The sequence below is a fragment of the Conger conger genome, chromosome 4 (genome assembly GCF_963514075.1).
Source record: "Conger conger chromosome 4, fConCon1.1, whole genome shotgun sequence".
NCBI classification, from domain to species: Eukaryota; Metazoa; Chordata; class Actinopteri; order Anguilliformes; family Congridae; genus Conger; species Conger conger.
The window spans coordinates 15,198,969-15,216,712 of NC_083763.1; the positions used below are offsets into that span (position 1 = coordinate 15,198,969).

General features: G+C 41.9%; 2 protein-coding genes across 2 annotated transcripts; one reads left to right on the forward strand and one right to left on the reverse strand.

The window, feature by feature from the left end:
• Positions 1–3,612: 3,612 nt before the first annotated feature.
• Positions 3,613–9,360, forward strand: LOC133127548 (G-protein coupled receptor 55-like). The gene is made up of 2 exons (XM_061240519.1): positions 3,613–3,727; positions 7,910–9,360. Exon 2 carries the CDS (start codon positions 7,918–7,920, stop codon positions 8,839–8,841), a length of 924 nt encoding a protein of 307 aa, XP_061096503.1. The 5' UTR covers positions 3,613–3,727; positions 7,910–7,917; the 3' UTR covers positions 8,842–9,360.
• Positions 9,361–9,850: 490 nt separating this feature from the next.
• LOC133126065 (pre-rRNA 2'-O-ribose RNA methyltransferase-like) lies at positions 9,851–17,640 on the reverse strand. Its single transcript, XM_061237869.1, has 7 exons — positions 17,625–17,640; positions 17,209–17,323; positions 16,588–16,672; positions 14,199–14,317; positions 11,165–11,309; positions 10,448–10,542; positions 9,851–10,100 (listed from the first exon to the last, which is right to left on the reverse strand). Exons 1-7 carry the CDS (start codon positions 17,638–17,640, stop codon positions 9,851–9,853), a joined length of 825 nt encoding a protein of 274 aa, XP_061093853.1.
• Between the last annotated feature and the right edge of the window lie 104 nt (positions 17,641–17,744).

Genomic DNA, 17,744 nt, shown 5'->3' on the forward strand with positions numbered 1-17,744 from the left:
CGGCTTACACATTTGTTTTCTTACTTCAAAATGTACCTGTTGATGACTGAAAATAAAATACCGCGAGCCTGACATCGAAGATCAGCCAGCATGGCATGCGTCTGTGCTCCTCTCGAAGAATTGTCCAGCTCCTAATCTAAGGACTGTGGTATTAATCCTCGGATGCGTAACATTTAACATTATTGATTCACACTCAGATTACGTCAAGTAGCCTACAAGTATTGCTGGGCATGCTCTAAGTATGGTCAGGTTTATAAAATGAATAAAAATGAACATTTTTTATAGTAATTCTTTTTCTATTCATAGTTTTTCTATACTTTGATCAAAAAAAGTTTTAATGTATACTAAATAATCCTGATCAGGTTAAACGTGTGTCAGCAACATATGCAAAAATGTGATGCAAAAACATTTATACCATATGTGAATTATGCGTTTGAGGGAACGATTGTCTCGAACAGCAACACATTGCATATATGCGTTTGTGTGTGTGTATATATATATATATATATATATATATATATATATATATATATATATATATACACACAGAATAATGAAAATATGCAAACCGTGCGTAATTTCACACCCTTAAAATTTCAATGTATGTTAAATTGAGTTGCTTCGAAGGCTTGCGCAGTATAGTATTACATGTTGTGTTTGACAGGATGGATGGAATCAGCTTCGCGATCAATATCGATTATTTAAAACTTAATCAAGTATTACCGAATAATTTTTTTTAAAGATGCTTTCAAGTTGACACCCTGTTTAAACAGTTTGTGGTGTTCTTAAAAAAAAAAAAATAGACGCAGATCTGTGTAGCATCCCAGTGTATTTCAAACATGACCGCACTTTTAACGTGTTTATGCAGGCGCCATGCAAAAGCGAAACGCACGATAGGCCAGTGTTTCTCAACCCACTGTGTTTGTCGGTTTTTATTCCAACAAGCTCTGTATTGTAACGAGTTGCTAATTGTAAAATCATTCCAATTGAAAGACACTCAGTTTTACCGATTCAATTACAAACTGACAGGTGAATTCAGTTGGGTATGGAAGCCTGAAACCATCTGTGTGAAATTAATGGAGTTTACTGAAAGAACATGGAAACAAGCCAAAAGTGCATTGTGCTAAAACAACTTTCATTGATCAAGAGATTGGCTGTGACTAAGACAAGCGTACACAGTGTGCCGGGACCAGGGTTGAGAAACTGCGTTAGGCGAGGAGAGGAGTCGGTCTGGTTGCCGATGTTAAACGCTGCGGCCTTTTTCTCAGGGGCAGGGCCTGATTTAATCCAAATTCGGTGCGTTTCCCTCGTTGCGACACGCCATAGATCCCAAGTTTTCAAGCGAGCATCTTTTTATTTTTGAGCGCGTCATCTCCGTGAAGCGTTTCCCCGCTCTACAGTTGAGAATAGCCGTCCACGGAGAACACAGTAATATAAAACAAACGGATGCAGTAATATTCTGGTGTGCTTTTTTTATTTACCGATCGCTCTCTTGCCTAGTCTTCGGGAAAAGCATCCGTGCTGCGCCCATTACATCCCTATTACTGCATACATCGCGGTGGTAAAAACGGAAGTACCGTTGACTGGACTTTCGGTGGTGCAGTGACCTCAACTCCACGCAGGCGAACCTACCTGTCCTGCACCAAGGCGCGTGTATTCTTTTGAGCTTTATCTTTACATGTGCTGCTGTTCTGGGACTCTAGGGGGCAGCAACAGCCTAGCGAGTCCTTTTAAGTTTGATCACCTTCCGACGGACGCAATGCAAAAAAATCAATTCAGTGAAGACCACATCATTTGTGTTTTTGCACCACTTAAGTGTTGTAAATATTGTTTTTTTTGTATCAATTGAAATGTGCTCTAATTCTACTTAATATGTCTATTTATTTGCAGTCTGTGTAATTCAGAGCAGCCTCTGTGAGACTAGCTTTGGTTCTGTTTGAAAAATAAATCAAATATTGGGGAAAAAAGGTCTTTGTCTTGTCAATTAGTCCAGCCTTCAATAAACAGCAGAGAACTGGTATCTTTGTTATCCCAGATCTCAAACACACATTAAACATCCTGAGAAAGTGTTCCACTATTTACCGGGACAATTAAACAGCAGTATCTTCGTTCTGCACAATGACAGCAAGCCTGGGGCCTGCTCCACAAAGCAGGATTACAGAGTTAGCTGGATAACTGCACTGAATAAAACCCACAAAGCAGGATTACAGAGTTAGCTGGATAACTGCACTCAGTAAAACCCACAAAGCAGGATTACAGAGTTAGCTGGATAACTGCACTGAATAAAACCCACAAAGCAGGATTACAGAGTTAGCTGGATGACTGCACTCAATAAAACCTAGAACGCTCTCAAATCTGTAAAATCTGTAACATTATAGATTTTACACAGTGCAGTTATTCCAGCTAATCTAGTAATCCTACTTTGTGATACACACCCCTGGCCAGTTTACAGGGAGTTGCTGTGGTGTCTGCTTTTGCCTTCCAGTTTTGAGTCAGGTATATTTAAAGTTCACCAGGTGAATATGTGAAAACTGTTTAAAACGGAAATCGGAATGGAGAAGAAAGAAAAAAGAAAAAATCTCCGTACCAACAAACTCCTTGGAAGGATGACACAAAGACGGCCCTTACTGAGCAATAACAATAACAAACAATACCAGGCATCTTCGGTTTGCCAAACCTCGCTGGACTTATGACTGGAAGAGAGTGCTATGGTCAGATGAGACCAAAATGGAATGTTTTGGCCCTACATGCCATCGACATGCTTGGCAGAAAAATGTAATGCACTCAAGAAGCATCTCATACCTACTGCCAAATATGGCGGTGGGTCATTGATGGTTTGGTGATGTTTTGATGCCAGTGGTCCAGGGGCACTATTTAAGAGATATGGCACAATTAATTCAACAAAGTACCATAAAATCTTGGCAGAAAATCTGGTTCACTAGGAAGCTGAGACTTGGTCGTAGGTAGATTGTCTAGCCGAACAATGATTGCAAACATGGGAAATAAATGTTTTATTTGAAAAATGTAAGACTTTGGTTGATTCCATTGAATCATTAATCATTAATGTTGGAATGTAAAGCTCAGGTCAATAACTATTGTGTTTTTAGTTTACAGCATTTGTGCATATTCATCAAGGGTGCCAATAATTCTGGAGCCCACATGACATACCTTTACCACTGCAATCTACATGCGTATGCCTCTACTGGAGATCCTTAACGGTCACATAGGTGGATATAGAAACGGTTCAAAACCTGTAATCTTGAATCAAGAATGACCATTAGCTCAATACTGTTCCATATATTTATTTCCCCACTATTCCACTCTTTTGTCACAATGTAGCCCATTTATAACTTTTTTAACAACAAATCCCTGCCCACTGAATTCAAACAGTTCTCATCACTTTTGAGCTATATGCATAGTGCTGCATGATATCGATTTCTCCAGATGGACTCTCCTGGGGTAATTTGTCATCTGTATTTGAACCTAGATATAGAAGTCGGGGGCAACTGTGGGACCACCCCCCCCCCCCCCCCCCCATGATATTTAGGTCCTCGCTTGAACGTTCAGTTCGGCAGATGTTAGTGACCGCAAAACCAGGAAATCGCGCAGTTTAACAACGTCCTGCGTTCATGACACAGGTATGCTGGCTTTCGGTTCATCCTAACAATTATTTGATTTACCCACGATAGCAGCAAGGAGAACGGCATAAAAGACAGCACACGCTACAGTAAGTACAAATTAAAGTTACAATAAATTAATTTGAGTTTAATGTTTAAACGCTAAATGAGACATAACAGTATGAACCCTTTGTGTGCATCGGTTTTTAAATTTTGGGAAAACAACTATATTTCAAATTTGAAATTGGTTAATCGATAATACAATACATGTTTTCAGGTCATTCTGCATTTTGAAAGTAACCCGTTTGTATTCAGAGATGCTATCTGACGTGCTTGGCCACTTTGCTGACGCTACTGTAACATTTCAAGACTGAAATACAAACATACATTTAATGGCTTTTCGCGTCGTCTATAGCTCACGGAACACCGAACTCTGTACATGTACCCTCGGTTCAATATCCCAAGACATAAACTACTTATGTTACACCTAACACTTTACTGTGAAATTTGTTGTGTCAGCCTCAATTTCCCCCCTGATATTTATATTATCGGTTTGTCGGTCTACGTGCCCAGCTGTTGTTTCATCTCGTGGGAACAAGAGGTTATTTGTGCGAATACGATCAGCATCTTGTGCGTACAGTGTATAGATATTGTTCCCACAAGATAAAAAAATAAATAATAATAATAATAATTCTATCATAATCAATCGTAAATCGCGACCACCAATTTCACATAAATCGGTGTATATGTAAAATTCATATGTGTTTATCTTCATTTGGTAGAATACTATCTTGGTTTTCATAATACTATCTTGGTTAATGCCTAATTCAGAGTAAAAATATAGTTTTTAAACGCAAGATGTCAAAATGAAAGTAACACCGGAGGTGTCGGTTTGCATTGTTTGGAGGCAGCCAGGTAGGAAGTCACCTGTTGTTCTCACCGAGAACTTAATTCGGAACATTTTTACTTTATTACACCGCAAGGGCGTAGGTTTGATTTTGACATTGGTTGGGACACAAATGGGGATGTAACCCCTATTGGAAGCGGAGGCGTTTTCCATTTCATGTCATCTAGAGCCTTAATTTATAGATTGTTATGGTGGTCAACAGACACACAGACACAAGGGTGTAGCACATTAATGCATCCTTTACTCAAATTTGCCAGCTGAATGGGACATTGAAGAGCACATTTTTGTTTTAAGGCAGGCACTGTTGCCTATTCAAACCAATGATCTGTAAACATCTACATTTAAAATTCATACATCCATCTATATATATATATATATAAATATATATAATATTGTTATTATAGGTGTTATAAGATGTTATAAGATGTTGAAGATTGGTGCAATTCATTGAAAACTAATACAAAATTGAATTTCAAATTTTTATTCAAAATACAGTGGTGTCATGTTCCATGTTCATTCTCCTTCGCTTGAATACTAAAAAAAATTGTTTAATTCAACAAACATAGGATAACTGTTACCCACATCAATAAGCCGGTTCCCACCAGAAATTATAGTTTGTTGCTGGAGATTGCATTTCTTCAAGCTAACAGCAAGCCTTAACATGATGCTGCTCTCCACTATCTTGGTATCACTTTGTACCAAGTTATGTAGAAAAAAAAAGAAAAAACATTTTTTTTTCATGAGCCAACTGTTGTGATTATTTGGTCGGATGTGAAATAGTTCGGATGTCGCCCTGCTTGCACCAGCACAGGGGACAGGTATCCACCACTAGTCATGGTCTTTCTCAAAATAGAGCCACTCTAAACCAGGTGGCATGCATGAAGCTCTATGATATTCTAGCTCTCAAAAAATAAGTAGGCCTAAATGATCCCATGTACTCACTACTTTATTTTGTAAGCGGCTGTTTCCCCATGTTCTGTTCAGAATGCAATGAGTCCAAGTGACAAAAATTATTTAGGCTACAACACCTACCCCATTATTTCTTCACAACTACCTTAATTATATTGACTGCAACACAATGAATGCAATACCCTCCTCCTTCGATGGCTTTTCCTAAAAAACTTGACTCACTAAAGAAATGCAGACAATTTGTGCCATTTTCAGGAGTGACAGTATAGGGCAGGCTATGCAATTCAGCAACATAATGGCCGATGCATTGAAGCTTTTAGCACATAGTAGATGATTCGATAATCGTCGCACAGCACATTTGTTGTCATGGATAATCTAGCCAACTAGAATTATATTTAAAACAGGAGCTGAACTATAAACCTATCTTATCCTTCTCAAAAATACCCAACTAAACCAACTGTGTCCGTGTGAATTAATAGGCTAACTAGGTAGAATGCGTCTTTTAGTTTAAAATAACAGATTTCACTGGACTGTTGACAACACTAAATCAAACTACGACTAGCTGCTGTACAGTCATTCATGGACAACAAGCTGACAATACAATATTGCTAAAATGCGTAACGTAAACTCACCATGTTCCAAACACCAAGTTAGCCTACTATGTTCTGAACAGTGCAACTTTGATAACGAATATGAATACATTTTTATTCCAGATCAGCTTTGATCTAATTCCTACCAGTTTCATAAAAACTTGGCCCGAGTCACATTTGTGATCCATTTCAGCATACAGTGACATGGTAATGGTGATCCACTGTAACATTGTGGTGGGGAAGCTGTTGCTAACAAGAAACTATGAACCTGGCAGGATACGGGTCAGCTTGCATAACAGAGTGAATAGCTAGGTGTTCAGTAAGCCAACACCGGCTACTGAACCCAGGGATGTTGTGTAGTTATTTGTCATTTTCTCGATAAATATTGGTCCAATTCACATCAATCAAAGTGTTTAGTGTTTGTAACCACTCCCAAGGTTCACATATGATTAAAACCAATTTTGAAATTCAAGTTTCAATATGGAGTCAGATAACGAAGGTGAATGTATTGGCCCTATTGTGGAGATTCTTGAGTCAGCCTGGATGAGTAGAGAGCGGAAGGCAGAGTGGTACTACTGTCTTTGTAAAGTGGTTAATTTATTGGCTGATCTAGTCTCTCCACATAGCGGTTATTATTATTTAACCCTACTAATATTCTTTCCGCAACACCAGAAGGACAAGCACGCAGATACCTTTGGCCCACTCTAAATTCCGTTGGGTTAGTGTGGGATTTTAAAACTATAAGAATTGATGCTGGTTTGAAGGCAAAGGTTGGTCACACCAAATATTGATTTCATTTAGATTTTTCTTCTGTTCACTCACTTTGCATTTTATTAATTGATTAAAAATAAAACTATTAACATTTCTATTTTTGAAAGCATTCTTACTTCACAGCATTTTTCCCACACCTGCCTAAAACTTTTGCACAATACTGTATGTGCTCCAACACTTTAATATTGTGACAGATTTGTGTTCGTGGTACATTCTGCTGTGCAAGTCTACCCAAACTTACTTCATAAACAATCTGCTATATGATCTTCAGTGGAGTCCATAAGTATTTGGACAGCGGTACAATGTCTGTCTGTTCTTTTGGCCCTGTACTCCAGCACATTGGATTTTAAATGTAACAATGAATATGAAGTGCAGACTGTCACCTTAAATTTGAGGTGTTGGAGAAAAAATGTATAAAAAACCCTTTCCCTCTTGTGCACCCTGTATTATATATTTTTTTAATTGCATTTACGATGACTATTGTTTTTTGTTTATAACAGCTCTTTTGGATTTGATGTTTTTAACTTGTTGAAGAACCTATGCACTTGTAAATCATTTTGGATTAAAAGCGTCTGCTAAATGACTAAAATGAAAAATGTAATAATGAAGGAAAACCTCAAAACACCCATTCGACAGATCATAAGCACCCTTCAGGAGCCAGACATGGACGTATCAGTGAATACTATTCCACAGAAGACTTGACAAATAGGTCTACACTGCAAGATGCAAACCACTATTTGGCTGCAAAAATGGCTAGAATGGCTAGGTTACAGTTGGCCAAGTAGTACTTAAAAGAAACCATTGAGTACACCTGACTAATCAAACAGCTGAGAAGCCAACTGTCCGATTACTTTTGGTCCTCTAAAATTGGGGGGGGCGACTATGTATTAAAAGTGAAGCCATTTCTCCAAAGATCACCCAATATGGAAGTAAATACCCTCATATTAAAAATGACTTGTCTACACTTTAACTCCATATTCGTGATTTCATTTCAAATCCAATGTATTGCGAGAACAGGCCCAAAAGAACATAAATTGTACCCGTTTCCACATACCTATGGACTTCAGCGCATATAAAAAAAGACCTAATTCATTATGTTCTCGTTTTATTTCCAGACTGGGAGATGGACCATAGCTGCGGCAAACTAAACATCACAGAGGAGGTTAAGACGGTGCAGATGGTGCTCTCCGTTCCGACCTTCGTTCTGGGGCTCATGGGTAACGTGGCGGTGCTGGCGATGTTCTTCTGCAGACGAGGACAATCCTGGACCTACATGATGGTGTACATCACAAACATGGCGTTAGCCGACTGCACCAACCTGGTCTTTCTGCCATTCAGAATGTACTTCTACCGGAACGAATTGCCATTGGAAATGATTGACTTCTGCTTGGTTCTGATCTCAGTTTACTTCGTGAACATGTACGTCAGCATCTACACCATCACGGCCATAAGTGTGGTGCGCTATTTGGGTATAAAGTACCCTTTCAAAGCCAAAGAGATCCTGTCTCCATGGAAGGCCCTCCTTGTGTGTGCATTCATATGGGTTCTTCTTTGCTCCCTTAGCACATGCTTCCACTTCGTGGACACTCCAGGGAAGAACGCGACCCACATCACTTGTTTCCAAAAAAACAGGGAGACGCCTTTGCCCATTCACTTCATACTAGCATTGGAGCTGTTGGGCTACGCTCTGCCCCTTATCACGATGAGCTTCTGTTCAGTCCAAGTCATCCGCACCTTGTCGAAGCAGACCAGGGCAAGCTCTCAGATGGACAAGAAGATCCAGTGCATCCGCATCATGGCAGCAAACTGGGTCGTCTTTGTCGTATGTTTTACCCCGATTCATTTTGGGTTCCTTTTCAAGTATATTGTAGAGTCGCATTGGAAGGACAACTGTGATCTATTAAATGGGGCACATAATTTTTTGCACTTTTCCTTCGTGATAGCGAACATGAATTGCTGCCTGGATGCGTTCAGCTATTACTTCGCCACCAAAGATTCTTGGAAGAGGCTCTCAGCATGCTGCCAATCAAAAAATGCAATTATTTAACAGACATCTTACCCAATCCATGCGGTTTTGCAAAGGCACGTGTTGGTCCTGATATCCATAAGGCAGCATGTGGCTTCAAGTACCAAAAACACAGTTTAAATGTCCATTCTCCAGCACCTCTCATGAGCCTTACCAGAACAATGTTTCAGTGGCTGTCTTTAAGGCTCACTGACCTCAACGAACCTCCATACCTCACTAACTGAACGCCGTCTGAACCGAGTGCTTGGATTAGCGGAGGCCAAAAGGTGTGGCGTGCTGATGCATACGACCGTATCGTTGTGATGCCACTACTTCACAGAATTCCAAACGGCTTGTTTAAATGCACATTTTCTTCGGATTGTGTGGATTTATTTGAGGACTGTTCATTGTGATACCTTCACAGTGATTTTGTAACACATTTAACTGCTTAAGAATCCACATTACAAGGGAAATGTCATTTTCCATAATATGGGACCTATAATTGAGTACTCTGTAAAGCATGCTGAACTACAAAATGGGTTTACACCAATAAACATATTACTATTACCAAGATAAGGAGAGTTATTTGAAAAGAGTTTATTGATTGTGACGTAGACAGTATTTACAGACATTTGCTCTTCTGATACGGAGAGCATGTATGTGGGTTAATTTGCCTGACTCCGCCAAGACTGCAGTCATTCATTAAACACTGTGGTAACAATGACCTCATTACACACACAGGGGACCTGGCGGGCCTGGGTGTTTCAGGTTCTCCTGCCTTGAATTAAAAGGCAATTCCCAAAACTGCTATAATTAATTTGGCCGGAGCTTCCCAAACAGTGGGACACAACTGCGGTCATTCAGCATGACGGTAGAGGATGCCAAGCAAAGTCCGTGCGGCATTGTGGGTACCCACAATCCTCCAGTCTCGGCATCCACATTCGCAGCACCAGACCTGGGCACCAGAGTTCAACTACAAACTCCCGTAGCCTAGGGAACATCTTTGGAGGGGGCAGAGGGGTCGGTAGGAGTCATTGGGAGTAGGGTGCGGTTATTTCTTTTTTGGGTGACCCTTAGCCCCCTTCATTCCCTTCCCTCTGCCTCTTCCTCCTTTTCCTCCCTTTCCCCCCTTATGCTCCTTCCGCTGCAGACCCCTCATGTCCTTCTTCATCCTCCCATGCACCACGTGGAACACGCCCTTCACCCCCGCTGGCCCCCGCACCCTCCGGCCCGCCCCCTTCTTGGCCACCACACAGGTCACCTCCCACTTCTCCTCGGCCGCGCCCGCCTTCTTGTAGATGCTGAGGGGAACAGAGGGGGGAGACAGGGTTACTGTGTGTTTGTGTGTGTGTGTGTGTGTGTGTGCGCGCAGTGAGCGTGAGAGAGAGAGAGAGAGAGAGAGAGAGGGCATGTGAACAGGACCATGGTCCTCAGTTCACTGGCTGCTATACAATTGTGTGTGTGAGTGAGTGTGTGTCTCCACCCGCCTTCTTGTAGATGCTGAGAGGAACAGAGGAGCGATGGAGATTTACGGGGGGGGGGGAGGACGGGGTGACTGTGTGTGTGTGTGTGTTTGTAATGTATACACATGTATGTGGATGTATGCATGATGCATGTGTGTGCGTGTGTGTGGTGTGTATGCATGCACCTCTTCAGCTGGGCCATCCTCTCCCTCTCTGAGATGTCCACTGTGTTCACCACTGCCTCCGCCTTCTTCTTTGCCTGCTCCATCTTCTTCAGCATCTGAGAAACGAACAAAGATGCAAATCAGACAAGTGTTGATAAGTCAGCGAATGAGCAGCAAGGCTGTACAAGGTTCTATGTGAGTTGATGAAAACCGCAGGGAAGCTGAGGACCGCAGGGACCCAGTAACCATCAGTTTTATCTCACAGAACCATTTAACACTGCCTCTGACATTTCCTTAGTTGTCACCACATCAGGTACGATAACGGGGTTAATTGCCTTTACGCGGCTATTCTTACTAGGCTTTAAAAAACCGTGTTGTATCAGTTCATATACATATCATGAAGCCCTATCAAAGACCATTTCAAATGATGTATTTTTTACAATAGCAGGTGATCCAAATTTTGTAAGTGTAACATGGGCCTTTTGCACAAACACTTTCATACATACTAGCTCTCTATTCCTTTTCTTTCGTTCCCTCGCTCTCTGCACAACATCTCACACTATCTCTCACTGATCATCTCTCTGATTCTATCTGCTTTCCTGTGTTCAACCGCCCTCCCACATACAACACAAACAGGCACAAAGTTCACACATGTACACACACACACACACACAGACTCTCACAATCTCTCTGATTCTATCTGGCTTCATCTCTTCTCTCTCCTTCCCTCACACGCACCCTTCTCTTCTTGCGGGCCTTGGCCTCAGCCACCCTCTTGATTGGCCGGGCGTTGATCTCTCTCCAGTGCTGCTTGTACTCCTCCACCATCTCCTTGGTAACGGGCACAGGCTTCCGTCTGTGCTTCTTCTCATCACTCCGGCACCTCTGTGACATCATCAGAGCCGGCAAACCTGACGCACACAAAAAACTCACTAAACTCACTAAAGCAGCCCATGATCTCACAACACACACAGACACAGACACACACACACACATGCTCACTAAAACAACCTATGATCTCAAAGAACACACACACACACACACACACACACACACACACACAGAGCAATACAGACTCAATATCTCACAGAACACGCACACATTCTGTCACTAATACAGACCCAAGATCTCAGACACTAGTATTTAGTATTGGAATTAAATTACAGTTTTTTACAATCGTTTTCACTCTTGTCTCAATACCATGTCCACTTTTTCAAAACACTTAACACATTCACCATATCATTAGACTATGTGAACTAAACTGTGGATATTTTTGCATTGCTTTCATACTAAAGGCATTCAATCACCACTTCTTCCAAAATTCATGAATACCTCTCTCAGTCAGTGTTCACTACCAGCAAATGTTTGTACAAATACAGCAAATTCTGCAGACATTTAGATACTCTGTTCAAAACAGTTAACTTTCAGTTCAAAACCCAATACAATTCTGATCATTGTGGAAGGAAATATGCTGCATTTTGGCAGAAAAATGAAACTATATGCTTGAAATACGTAAGACAGATCATTCTGATTTGAGCAGAAAGTTGATTCAGTTTAGTCATTTTTTTTGTTTGCAGCCCTGTTACCATCTATACAAAAGTGATCATACTTGCATTGAAATGTGCATGTATATAGGGTAAATATAGATGTAGTTGTCACTGAAGAGATTTTTCCACTATTACTGCTGTATATGTACTGTTGAACACCTGGCTGTCATTTCAGTGAACAACCTACCCAGGTGTTTGTTGTTTGTGCCCCGTTACCACATATACAAAAGGGGCCACCTTTGGATTGGCATTTGCATTCTTTAGCCTTGGTGGGGAAAATGGATGCAGCCAGAGGTAGAGGAAGAAGACATCGTGGAAGAGCAAGAACAGTTGTGTCTGATGAAATCAGAGCCACAGTCATTGATCATGTGGTAAATCATGGTCTGTGCCTGAGGGAATCAGGTTGAGGGTTCAACCAAACTTGCCTAGATCCACAGTCGCTTCAATAGTGAGGATTTTCAGGCAAACCAACAGGTACTATACAGTATTTACAGCATTCTGACTGAAGGAGTTCAATTGATGTGTATATTACAGCAGTAGGCGGCACGGATGGTGCAGTGGGTAGCACTGCCGCCTCACAGCAAGGAGGTCCTGGGTTCGAATCCCCGTCGGCCGGGGCCTCTATGTGCGGAGTTCGCATGTTCTCCCCGTGTCTGTGTGGGTACTCCGGTTTCCTCCCACAGTCCAAAGACATGCACGTTAGGCTGATTGGAGAGTCTAAATTGCCCGTAGGTATGAGTATGTGAGTGAATGGTGTGTGTGCCCTGAGATAGACTGGCGACCTGTCCAGGGTGTATTCCTGCCTTTCGCCCAATGTATGCTGGGATAGGCTCCAGCCCCCCTGCGACCCTGATCAGGATAAGCGGGTTCAGATAATGGATGGATGGATGGATTACAGCAGTACTGTGATTTGAGAAGTCTCCAGAAAAAGCAGATGTATCAGTGCACATTTGTCTTTGACTCACTACAGGACCCAGAGGTTACCTCACACAGTCACACAGGGGGAAGGGGAAGAATGTTTACACCTCAACAGGAGGATACAATAGTTGGGATGGTCATTGTCAACAACAGCATCAGGCTAAGAGAAATCCGCAACAACATAATCGCAGACAAGAACATATTTCCAAACACTGACAGTGTAAGCACTACAACCATTTCAAGAGTGCTACAGAAACATCAGATCAGGATGAAACAGTTGTACACTGTCCCCTTTGACAGGAACTCTGAGGGTGTCAAGGAACTCAGGTACCAATATGAAGTTTATGAAGGTATATGTGAAGGTTTAGGACCACCACCCACATGAACAGATGTCACTTCTAGATGCAATGGCTGCTGGGTGTATGGACATACCAGTAGAACACATCCAGGGCTGGATAAGGCACGCAAAAAGATGTTTTCCTCGGTGTGTAGCAAGAGATAACATTCGGAGTGATGTTGATGAAAATCTATAGCCAAATGCAGAGGACAGGATGGATGGGCCAGGCCAACAGTGGACTTCTGATACTGATAGGCAGACAATATATGTGCCAATTACTGTATATAGTGGAAATATTGCTATTTGGTATGTATTTGTTATTGATTGTAATGCATTTTGAGTAATTGATTGTATTGTATTTTTCTCTTCTGAATTACAGTATATTGCACTGTGAGAATAAACGTCAAAATACTATAACCCTCTGAAGAATACTGTTGCTTTTGTGATTTGTTTCTTTATCATATATTGTTTTACATTACACAGTAAAAATAGTTATTCTGGGTTTCCAATATAGTAAAACATTCATTCATTTACAGTTTACTGTAAATTTACCACACTCAGTCATGACATCTATTATGAGAGGCAAACCAACAGATCAAAAGTTTCTTTAGCTGCTTGGCTTGAAATATTTGTGGATGCAAAAATAGGAATGGGAAAACACATAATATATGTATTTACTGTTCTATTACAACTCAGGACTGGGTCCATCCGTGTTTTTACTGTTCTATAACAATACTGATTACAGTCCAAATATGCAAAAAGATGTACATTTAATTTAGATTTTTTTTTTTTTCATATTCCATCAATTTCACCAGAATGTGGTTATTTATAAAAATTTGGCATGTGAATCTGTGGTTCTTAAAGTGGGGGGAGATTGGGGGTGCACAGAGAGGGTTACAGGACATAAAAAGGAACCAGAAACCACAAAAAAAATGGCATCCAAATAGAAGCAGAGTTAAATCGTTGTCGCTCTCCTGTTCCCCGGCCACCTGCTCCGCTTCCTGGGATGGCCCCGCCATTTCCCCTTCTGTTCCTGTTCCTGTTCGGCAGGGGCAGGCTCCTCCGGGGCCTTCCTCTTTCTGCCTTTTCCTGTGGAAGGAGAGAGAGCAGGGTTCCGTATTCAAACAGCATCTCTGAGCAACAGAACACAAATCAGTATTGTCTGCTAGGTCGTCATGGGAACAGTTAGGATATGGGGTGGAGTAAACCTGGTCTTACATCAGCATTCAGACTCAGGACCTGTACATACAGGCCCAGGACTTATGGGTAATGCGGTCCAGTGATCAGTAACAGAAGTAGAACAGTGAATATATTATCATGGTGCCTTCCATTGCAATGACTCCAGAACAAATTCGGTTAGCATATGGGCATGGGAACCTGACCTTATGTCAGCATTCAGACTCAGAACCTGTGCATGCAGGTCCAGATTATAGTTCATAGTTAATGCTATCCACTCATCAGTAACAGAAGTAGCATTTTACCATAGAGGCAGAGGCAGCCCAGCCCCAATCCTGAATTTCTAGTGCCGCAAGTAAATTAAGCTGAGGCCTGTGTTATCTTAAAAAACATTTGACCTCAACAGTACAACAAACAAAACATTAATCTTCTATAGTAGGGCCCCAAAGAAAACCAGACTGTTTTATCTTTGTTTTATCTTTAACACAGAGGCAGCAAGGTTTGATAAAGACACTGTTTCTCAAATACAACACTATCACCCTCATAATTTTGCTGCCTCTGGTGATTGCTTACTTCCGCTTTCATGTCATGTCAACTTATAATATGGCCGTTATACCTTGTATTTTATACCTAAATCTAGAACTTTGAATTTGTATGCGTCTCGGAATTGTAGTTCCTCAACTTGTAGTTGTCTTGGCATGGTAGTTACAGACTTGGTCTATCTACCTTGTATATTGGACATGTGTTCATGGCCTTACAACCAATCATATACTGCATGAATTGTACCTTATCTGACAGGTTCGGTTGTTGTATGACCTTGATATGCACCGTTCTGTACGTCGGTTTGGATAAAAGCGTCTGCCAAATAAAATGTAATATGGAGCATATTTGGTCGTCGTTCGTAGATTCAGAGAGAGTTATGGGAGTCTCTCGCAGGGTTGTTCCCAAACGCACCCGCAGTGAGTGGTGACGGATGACTAGCTTCACGGTATGTGAGACCGAGATGCTGGCACAGATATTGGAAAATTAGCTGAGGCGCGAATTAGCCGTAGTAAAGTACCAAGAACCGGTGGTATGTGCACATGCACGTGCTGCGACACTGAGCCCCCGTTGCACTGTAAACCTGAGAACACATACAAAGGCCATGCACCGCTGCCGAAAAAAATCCTAGGGGAAGCACTGCAACAAACATATCAAAGAGAATTTACACAGCACTTTCCGTTCCCAGGGCTCCAGACGATAACAAAGTCTAACGTTTTCGTCCAAGAGGATAATTGAAATGAAATTAATATGACAAATATAAAAGAGTTTAGGCAGTTTGGCATTTGCCTGGTTGTTTAGACAGGACTGTCTGGCGCAGTCTGCTACAGTCTCTGCTTGTTCACAGTCACATGCTGTGATAATTACCTTATCCTGCCGCCCTGTCCTGAGCTGACCTCTTGCTATTTACATTAAACTACGGATTTGTTTTTAGTGAGCGGCCACACAGATAATCGCACTCAGGGGTCAAGAGGGGTATTTCTATAGAATCAAATAACAAAATAAAGCTGAGTGTTTGCATAATGGTTCAGTACTACTTCTGTGGTCAGAACTTATTGATAAATGTCATCCCAGACCAATTTCTCTATTCACCATGGTGCATTCTGCTGAGGTTATGATACCAACTCTACATCGAAAAAGTCACGCTTTCTGTTAACCTCCATTTAAAAACAGGACACAAATAAATGGGTCTACTTGGGGGAAAAAAGAGTAAAAACAATTCCCAGCAATGACTGGAGTTTTCCGAGAGCAGCTGTAGCTACAAATGTGCTGGCTGACATTTTTAATCCAGTCTCAAGATTCTGCCGCCACTTGACACCAGCACAAAAAAAAGAAAATCTATTAATTTTATTTTGTAAGCATGGGACAACCTGTAGCCTAGTGGCTAAGGTACACGACAGGGACCCAGAAGGTTGATGGTTCAAGCGATGAAGCCATGAGAGGATCTGCACAACTGTTGGGCCCTTGAGCAAGGCCCTTAACCCTCATTGCTCCATGGGTCCTGCTTAGTCAAATCAACTGCAAGTCACTTTGGACACTATATGTGACGTCATTTCAGTGTGGATTTATTTAAGAATGTTTCTGGAGGAGAGAAAAACCCAATTAGACTGCGCTGGTTTTTTCCAGATCGTTCCGGAACTCACCGCCGGGCTCCCGGTCCTGCAGCCTCTGGGTCTGGCGGATTTCGGACTCTGCGTCAGCCTCCAGGTCCAACTCGGAGAAGATATCCTGTGCAGACAGGAAGTGGGCAGTCAGCTAATCACACCGAGAAACTGCATTTGCAGGGCCCGGGGGGACATTCCTGTGGAACAGTTGTGTGCATCTTGGCTTCCTGATAAGACCGATAATTATTATTCCTGGAGATTAGGGATGTTTCCAAATCTGAATCCAAATGCGATATTTGGCAAAACACAAATAATGTGTTTTATATGAATATTTGTTCCTTCTGAATTTCAATATTATTCGTATTCGAAAGCCTATCAATATAGCTACAAAAACAGCTGAAAATAGCTTGTTTGACATTTACTTTTGGTCGACAGGACATCTGGAGATCGGCTCTGTGGACATTCTGAGGGGGCAGGGTCAAGACAGGACTTGTTCTGGAGAAAATGTGCGTGAACACTCTGCCCTGCAATAATCAATGCCAAATGCCTGTGTGTGGGCTCATTAGAGACTGCTGCTATTGGCTTTGTGTGTTTCTCACACACACAGACACACACACACACACAGTCAAGTCACACACACATGCATACACGCCCACACACCTTGCTGAACCAGAGGCTGGTTTCACGATCTCTCTTCTCCTCCTTTCTCTCCAGCTCCACCAGCAGTTCATTCCCTTCTCCTTCCTTCTCCTCCTGCTCCACACTGAAGGACACCCTGCAGCACAGGAGCACACACTCACAGGCCTGCCCCCCAGCATTTCAGGGAGGAGTGCAGAAACAGTCCAAGAGGGCAGGAAATCACTACTTTGGTGCGTCAGTTTACATAACTTTCAAACACCTGTACTGTAAATCACCCTATTCTCCTAAATCCAGGAAATTAAGCAGAATCAGTGGCCATTAAACAAACAGCTGCTAGTGGCTTGACTCGTGCACAACACACTGTGCTGATTGACAGCTCATCAGCATGTCAGCCAATCACATTCCTGGGGTCACCTGTAGCAACAGCCTGGGGTCACCTGTACCAAGAACCATGGGCTCAGAGAACCAGGTTCATACTCCCCGGCTGACAGATTCACCTGTGTCAGAACTGCCTTCATGGGGCTGATTCAGGTTTAATCTGAAAATGATGCCTGACA